Raw genomic sequence first — 9181 nt, 5'->3', positions numbered from 1 at the left:
TACAAATTATTGCCGTTGATTGAGAGGATAATACATTATGTTGCAAAAGTTACTGCTTTAAAATGGCTGCTGCAGGCAGGTTCAAAATTGCAAATGGGAGCATTTTCACCGCGGCAAAAATATTTTTAAATTGCCGTATGTAACAAATTCTTAAGTTGATGCCCTGTGTCCACTAATTCAGATGATTCAGTAGAGAATAGATGTTTCGGCAGCCATTCTGCATAAATAGTTCCTTTATTTCATAATTAATATTAGCATACAACATCCTGTGAATAACAAAATCCTTAAACATTTTATTCGTTTTAGTTTTAACGTTACACAAAAACTGTAATATTCTCTGTGGGTTTTTTCCTTTAATTTGTTGGTATTTCACATAATAATATTTTATATAAAATGTATTGGTAAAATTATATTGCTACTTGTAGACTTTGAAGGTACAATACTTTTAATTCTTTGGCAGTAGTAACGTTTTTACGGGCATACGTATTTTTGTGATTATGCCATGTCAGAAGATCGCATAAATTCTGTTTTCTATACACTTACAACATGGCTATGATTATAAGTTAGGCACTGTTGGGTGATATATTTACATTCTTCTTTCCTCATAAAAATCAGGCACGTTCGCCCTGGGCAGGAGGTCAGACATGTGTTTGAAAACTTGCCTTCAGCAAAATATGATGATGACCTTGTAGTTTGCAGATTATACATTTTCTTTTGCTTTCTTCCAGACTACAGCAACGACAACACGACAGGCTTCACAAAGGCTCGACGTCCGAGTTGAATTCGCCACACGGGGACATGCAATCACCCTCAACCGCCGGGACGAGTCTGCAACATTTAGACGATTCTGACGATGACGACGACGACGACGACATGTTTGACTCGCGGAGTGATACGAGTACGCCCTCTACGAGCGTGGAAAACCATGACATTGAGTCGCATACGTCATGATGAAACGGTTCATCTCGTGTTAAATATCTCCTCCAACGTCTGTGACGTCACTCTATGTATGTTCGCTGCATGATGTTACTTATGCTAGGTAAAGACTGTCAACTGTAACGACGAAGTTGGCCAACACGACGGTTGCGTTGTAATTTCCGCAACTGTCCTTACGATAAGTGCGCTCAGATTAACAACTTACCGGTTATAAAAGTCGTATACGATGAAAATCGAGTTGTCAGAGCACTCAGACTAGCAACCGGACAGTCATAGAAGTCGTGAGAACAGAAAGTTGGCCGACTTGTTCGTGGCAGTTGGTAGTCTGACCCTAGCAATACCCTGTTTGTTCACCACAAAAAATACCCACATCCTTTTAGACTACGTCAGAACAAGATGTGCAAATGATTATCTCCCCTGTCGGAGCTCACCTGTAGTGTCAAGCTCACTATCATGACTATATCATTTTACAAACAATTTACGTTACATCGTCTGCTTGCATTTTGTACTCGTTGTACTCGTCAATTTTGAGGTTTGCGTGTTTCCATGGTAACTGTTTGTGGACGCCCATTATTGTAGTCCTGGACTGCCTTTCTTGAACTTTGTTTGAAGACTAATATTGCTTGTTCCCCGGCTGTCGCCAGTGCATGTAATTTTCTTGTAGTCAAGTACAAACGACAAACTGCAATAATTGTCCGTTTTTTTAGTATATAACACTGTCGTGTGACTAAGATTATCTTAGATTTGTTAAAGTTATCATGCGGTTTAATCTGGTAAAACCAGAGATAACTAATTGATAATTAGTGGTGTAGTGCCAGTCTAAGCCAGGTGGGCAGGTAACAGAAACATGTTACGCTGTGCTAATGACAATGTCGCCTAGTTTGAAACACCGGCCAAAAACCAGTCGAATTTGTGCAGTGTGCAGATCTGCACCAGATAAAGCACACAACAGACTTTGTTCAAATATTACAATGTACTGGATGTTCAGACATCGGCGAGATTTTATCTTTGTTATTAAAATATTGCTCTATTTAATTTATTCTGTGTTTGGTTTTTAATAACCTTTTATAATGGATAATTAACACCAGATATTATCCAGTCTTTTGATATCCAGAAAGCATCAACATTCCAATATCTATCGTTTCACCAGAATTGAATGTGTGAATGAGTGGACGGACGGACGGACGGACGAACGAACGAATGAACGAAACAACCGCATGAAAGATGGAAAAAGCGAATGAATGGAAGTTTAACTGCACCAGTACCCCTCCACCCCTCTAAAAAACCCAACACAAAACCCCCCAAAAAATATTCACATCAAAACAAAATGCAAACGTTAAAATACAACATCACGAGCTGTAGAAAAATATAAGTAAGTAGTTTTAAAATTTAGAATAAAATTCAGAATCGAAAAACATAAAACTAATTCTGGGTGAAATCGGTATGACTACAACATTTTGTTCTAAATGCTTCTACCATATTTCGTCTTCTTTCCTCGTTGGTTTGGGACGATTGCACTCCACCCCACGTCTCGTACACTGACAGTGTTCATACTGAAGTGGAGGGTTCTTCAGAAATGTGTTAAATATGTGTGACTGAAACGAGACACAAGACGACCACGTCCTACCTGCCCTGTCTGTAGAGGAATTGCCTGTCACCTAGGACTGGCTAAGCAGAATCAATGTTCTGCAAATCATCTTGTAAGTCAGTATATATATATATATATATATATTGTTGTGTTGTCTAGTGGTGTCGTTAAACAAAACAAACTTAACTTTATGCAATATATACATATACACATGTACACAATTATATATATATTGTATAAAGTTAAGTTTGTTTTGTTTAACGACACCACTAGACAACACTGATTTATTGATCATCGGTTATTGAATGTCAAACATTTGGTAATTTTGACTCTCTCAGTTTCCCATTAGTAGTGAGGGATCAAAGATAGGGTAGCACATACTACGATATACCAGCCCTGATACGAGGCTTAAACGAGAAATAGCCAATTGGGCACACCGACGAGCATCGATCCTAGACTGACTGCTTATCAGGCCAGCACTTTACAAGTGGGCTATGATCCGCTCCATATACTATTCAGTGGTGTATAAAATCAGTATACGGTACACACGCTCTGATATGAGGCCAGTTCAAAGAACTAAGTCGGCTTTTGCATTGCCCTTAATGCTAATATACGGATGAACATGCAGCAAAATGGTTTCAAACGATACTATTAATGATTTTAAAATATTGTAATGCACTGTGGATATATCCCTATCTCTGCTACTCATTTTAAGACTCGGAGTTCACTCATGGAACCACCAACGAAATATCAAAGGAAATGATATAATGTGGAAAAAAAGAGAACGTTTATATGATGACACCACAACAAATTGTCTAATTAGGGGATGTCGCTTGTTAAAGACATGGGGCCGAATTTACGAAGCATGTTTTTGTTTTATCTTACAAACAACATATATTTACGATGTTTAAACACCTTTGTTTAAGAAAAACAGACTTCGAAAATTTGGCACATGGTACTTTTATATGGTAATTTATAGAACGAAATAAGAAATTCGTTGCTGCCACTGCTTTTGATTATTAGCAAAATGTGTTTTATGTGAACTTTCTCAACATGATAGCACATACCATAACCTTTGACATAACAGTCTCCAAGAACTGGTTGCATTGTGAAATAACTCAGAATCACTAAAATATTATACAGCGAAAAATGTGTTTAATATTATCATTGACTGTATTTGTTTCAAAAATCTACTGTACACAATAAAATGGTGAGGTTTTTGTTTGACAGATGCAAGGATTATCCCAGTTTGTATTATTCTAAAAATTAGGGGTGCGGTAACTATGATTTATGTTGCAGATACACGTATATACATTGTATTACAAAGTTAAGATATTAATATAAAAGTAATCTAGGCTGTTATCTGTAAAATAACTCGTACGAAACGTGAATTCTGGCACACATAAAGATATCGGTGCATGTGGCCATTTCTTTTAAAAGAAATTATTATTATTCGCTATAAAAATTAGCTGACAGTTAAAGTAATTCGGTGTTCAAGCAGTTGTGACACTGATCTAACAAGAGCCAATACCGCCAGTATTTTTACAATGGGATTACTTTGACTTTTTACTCGTCAAGCAGTTGTGACACTGATCTAACAAGAGCCAATACCGCCAGTATTTTTACAATGGGATTACTTTGACTTTTTACTCGTCAAGCAGTCATAAATGAAATATGTATTAATTTCTCCATAGCCAAGATAAACAAATATACAAAAGAACAACCCCCAAACAAAGAAACCAAAAATAAATAAATAAATAAATGTTTGTGTATAAAGCAAGCAAGCCTTTACGAAACACAAATATAAAGAAAGAAATAGATTAAAGTCTTTCCTTCATAACTCTTGAAAATCAGAGAGAAAAAAATAAGTAGAGAGGGTAGGTTTAAAAAACAAAAACAAAAATAAAAATAAATAAAAATAAATAAAAATAAATAATAATAATAATAATAAAATAATACATCGAACAAAATTAGGTTCGGACCTTTTTTCTAGGTAGAATGAATGAATAATTAAAATTTAAATACATTTTTAGGCGTAACTTTAATTATATAGCAGATTTCCCAAATGTCTGACTGCTGAAAACTCGCGCTGGGTGTTCTCCCATATGCACAAACATGATTTTGTGCATCGCACAATATCTGAAATATTTTATTCATTCAAATATTTTAATCGCTATTGTTATTCGAAATTAGTATTATTACTTAACAAACGACAATTTATAATAGAGTGCAAATAAAAACTGTCCATGTTTGAAAAGAAATGAAACAGCTACTGCATTTCTTTCTTTTCGCAAAAGCAATTAGTTTTAAAGCAAATTATTTCGAACATCTTGTTCTGTTGCATAGTGGCTTTCCAAAACAATTTCTACTTGACAAATTAGTTTGAAAAATGAATACAAGGTATAAGGTGACGCCTGTCTGTAATCGCATCTATTTTCAATTCACAACACAGGGAATTCGACATGTGTGGCCAGGCCAGAGAGTAAATGAACTAATAACCGCCAAACGTAGGTTGTTCCAACGTTGATACCCAGTAGAGCTCGTTAGACTTTGAATTATAGGCTCGGTACCTAACAGAAAGTAAGAGATTCTATTATGGGAATAAACAAAAACATGTCAGTCGCTCCGGTTTTTGGTGTGAACTGCAGGCAATACGATTTATGGACATAGACTATTAACGAAACATTAAGCTATCGTATCAGTTTGGCCATATTCTTTGTTAGATAACAGTCACTGCCAATAACCGATTATATTCTCTGTAAAAAGCAATCTAATTAAAATTAGCTCCACTATTACATGTGGAACTAACAGAAGCCCGTTGGAGCTCATGTGCAGTTGACCTTTCATTCGACCAATCAAAACCTTACTTACAAAATCATGCCAGTGATTTGAGTGCGAGTGCGAATAATTTTTACATGCTCATATACCACTAGAGTTTCGAGCATGTCCGTCCCGGGGCCTGTCTCTGGATAGCCAGGGGCTTGTCCCGGGACAGAAAACAATTAAGCGGACAATTTTGAAATTTACATCCAAAAATTAAATAGTGGGCCTTTAAAATTTTGATGCGCATCTCTAATTAATATAATTAATAAAGAAAATTCTACTCATCAGTGATTTGAAAAGAATTTGAAAACATTCAGGATAATGCCGAGGGTATACGAAATGATTCTGGTGAATTACGAAGTATGCCTGTGACGGAACATGCTCTTAATTTTGTTTTCGCCTGTGGCGATATTAATTGTTTTAGAGGGTCGTGTGCAGTTCCAATATGCACTTAAGCCCAGGTGGGCAACTTGTTACGTAATACCTCCGCGCGACGGTCGTCGAGCTTTTTCTAATACTCACCCAGTCCAGGTGTGGAGGCCATGTGGCCAGTAGTTACGTAATACCTCCGCGCGACCATGGAATCTCTAGCGAACTGGCGACAGTAAGTCTGACCATCTAAGAAAAATATGCCGCATGGTCGCTGTGGAAATATCACTTGATAGGGGGAGGTGCCGCGATGTACCCCAGGCGATATTCGATTTTATAATAAATAGCTAGGGTTTTAGAGATATCGGGGAGAAACATATTGGAAGGCTTCCATGGGAACGTTCGTCCGTTTGGACTTGGTAAATATCATTTCTGCTCTGTGTATAACCTTGATGTGATTGATGTGACTTTAAATGTTTTAATACTGTATTATACCAATATTATTTAGACGGTGCTGCCGGTCATCTGACGCAGTAAACTGTAGGCTCACCGTTCTGATATATATAAAAAGCTTAACCAGTCATCCTAGAGGACCTAGGTAAACTGTAGGTTATTGTCTTTATTGTGATAGGTACCAGTATTAATTCTGTGTTACAAGGTTACTGAATGAGTAGTTAAGGGTTAATTAAAAATTAACCAGTTAGGAATAGAGTTGTAATTCCTTTATTAATTAAGTTCCCCTGGCAGCGTTTCTCAATTATCACACGTGTGGGTGTTGTGTCACGGTGAAGTGATTAGCATATTGTGTAAACTAGACACCTAGAGATTAACTAATTAAGTGATCAGTTCTGGGTTGTTATTATTTGTTGTTGTTAATTAACTACTGCGGCAGTACATTTGTCAGCGTAGGTTAATACAGATTCCAAAGTGTATTGTGTTTTTGTTGTGTTTTCTAGTGAACTAAACGTGCTATATTACATATACTTTATAAAAGATCGTATCTCTGATCATACCTATACGAGCCACACTAGGGTTTTAAACTGCCCGTTACAGAGAGATCTAATAGATATACAGTTAGGAGAGATATTTGGATAATCGTGTTTTATTCGGTTACGGGTATTATAGGATCCCCGTGACAATGCCGGAAACTAATTGCAATATAAAAAGGTATATAAAATTCGTTTCAAGACGAAAAAAACCCCAAACACCCGTGATGGTATAGCCATAAAATCTGTTTATACTAGTATACAATCCAGAGTTTATTACTTCACTTTCCCCCCTGTTTGTCAATGTTGAAAAAGACCAACAACTTCGCCTATTGCATAAATAGTCTCGCCCGATATTTTTAGAATTTGTATGCTCCCGAATAACGCTATAAAAGGCGAAGTGTAATTGGCCGATATCTAAATTGTTATTTATGATGAAATGTCACTGGACATGGGAGTCCACGCAATGCTGTACTTTATAGATCAAACAAGGTCAAACTGAACTTAGCCAGTTTCGTTAGCTTAGGTTTAAACGTGGGTCCCACAAAATCTGATACACGCCGCAGTCCATCCGCAGATATCATGTTTTAATACATTTCAACTTTGCCAGTCTGTCATAAATAGAGAACACTATGTCCCCATGGATATTGCCCACGATCGTCGTCAGTTCGAGACGTGTTGCAGATGTTGTGATAGTCTGGGACCTAATTCACAAAGTTCTCTTTTGCTCTCTTAAGGGTTATACTACCAAATCAAATCCCATAGACGACAATAGTAACATATGTGGCTAAAACTCCTACCCGCAGCGTATCAATCGACATAAACGCCACGGATATAAATACTACCACCCCTCACCCTTAAAGTGAATCAGAAAAAATTGGGGGTCAAGCTGCTCATTTCTGAGATAACGGGTAGCGTCTAGACTACCCTAGTTTTTTACAAACAACACACATTTATCACAAATCACAGGACTTGTGGTTTTCACTTCTCTATCAAAAGTTGGGTGCACCTCAAACTTTGACCCAGCCGGAAGTTATTTGGTTTAGTACTACCTTAAGAAATTGTAGGAATATTAGGTGTCAAAATGGAAGAAGAAACCAATGCTTCCACAAAGGCAACACATTTTGTTGTCAGCAAGATATATTTTACTAACACTTTTCCATATGAAGCACATAGTTACACAGAGAAATTGTGTCGAAATGTAACTTAAACATTGTTTACAAAAATATAGCCGTAGGAGGCGATATACAAACGAAACCTTATGGTGAAAAAGATACATCTAAAGGGAAAGTAGATCGCCTTAGCTAATCCCATGTAGCAATATTAACAAATTGCCATGTTCTTCTACATGCGTGCATTGCCATGGTGAAACAGTAATAAACAAACACTTTGAAAGCATCGAATTGCATCACAGATTTGTCTGTATTTTCACGTGTGTTCCACGTAATGAGATCTGCCCATATGTTCTTGCAGCATAAATGAAGCGTTACTGAAGCCAATTTCGTTAGGCTTTACTTACTGTCAAAGCTTGTGATATAACTAATTTAGGTCATATGGAAAACACATTTATTTTTCACAATTACTACAAAAATAAAATACATGCTAAACCAACACTTAACATTGAGAAGAATTACTGCTGGTGTAAATAATATGTTACGAAAACAATTCGTGATAGATATTTAACAAAATATCCGCAGTGTCCCGTGGTACCACATTTGATAGTGAGCGTGTTCTAGCTTAGTCGCTCGCAGGATCGAATCCCCTCGATGGACTAATTACCTGCTTGTGTTTGTCCTGTCACAAACAGTGCCCTACGACTGGTACACCAAAGGCCGTGGTATGTGTTGTTCTGTCTTTGGAATATACCGATACATGATCCCGCGCTATTATTTGAAAAATTTAACGGGTTTTCCATGAAGACAACATGTCACAATTATCGTATTTTCGACAGCCAATACGCGATGAAAACTAAATCAATGTGCTATGTTGTTATGTCGTTAAATAAAATGTGATTTTCTTAAGTCACTTTATGGCTATATCAGCTTACTCCCATTTGGTCGAATTCCCAATTGGTCGAACTGCTAAAACAACACTAGATATGGTTCAGTGGTCATACTGACATGCATGTTGTTACCTCAGGCATTGTAATGAACTGTTCCAGATTATTTGGAAACCGATTATTATTGTATAGATGGTATAGATATCGCTTAACGCATAACGTATGCAAATATGACAACTATCGAAATAATCCATGTATTGAATGTAGTGAATGTCTGTAATTAATTAAAAAAGATCTCCATCTAAAAAAAAATATTTCACAAAAAGCTAATTTTTTTTCAACATTTTAAAATATTCATATTTATTCACAAGAGACCATGGAGAAACTATGAAAAACTGGAGAAAATATGTTCATGTACGGCAGCCCGTTTATGTACATTGGTAAATAAACCATTGTCCGTCTATAATCAAAACTTGTACT

General features: G+C 36.6%; 1 protein-coding gene across 1 annotated transcript in view; it reads left to right on the top strand.

Annotated features, from left to right (window-relative positions):
- Positions 1 to 1971, top strand: part of LOC121371449 (homeobox protein SIX6-like) — a 15803-nt gene extending 13832 nt beyond the window's left edge. The window contains exon 2 of the mRNA XM_041497341.1: positions 729 to 1971. Within this exon, the coding sequence (XP_041353275.1) occupies positions 729 to 951 (223 nt within the window). The 3' untranslated portion in view covers positions 952 to 1971. The remainder of the gene's footprint in view (positions 1 to 728) is intronic.
- Positions 1972 to 9181: the final 7210 nt, after the last annotated feature.

The sequence above is a fragment of the Gigantopelta aegis genome, chromosome 4 (assembly GCF_016097555.1).
Source record: "Gigantopelta aegis isolate Gae_Host chromosome 4, Gae_host_genome, whole genome shotgun sequence".
Classification (NCBI taxonomy): Eukaryota; Metazoa; Mollusca; class Gastropoda; order Neomphalida; family Peltospiridae; genus Gigantopelta; species Gigantopelta aegis.
The sequence above is the reverse complement of the archived record's forward strand: the minus strand, read 5'-3'. Positions and strand labels throughout refer to the sequence as shown.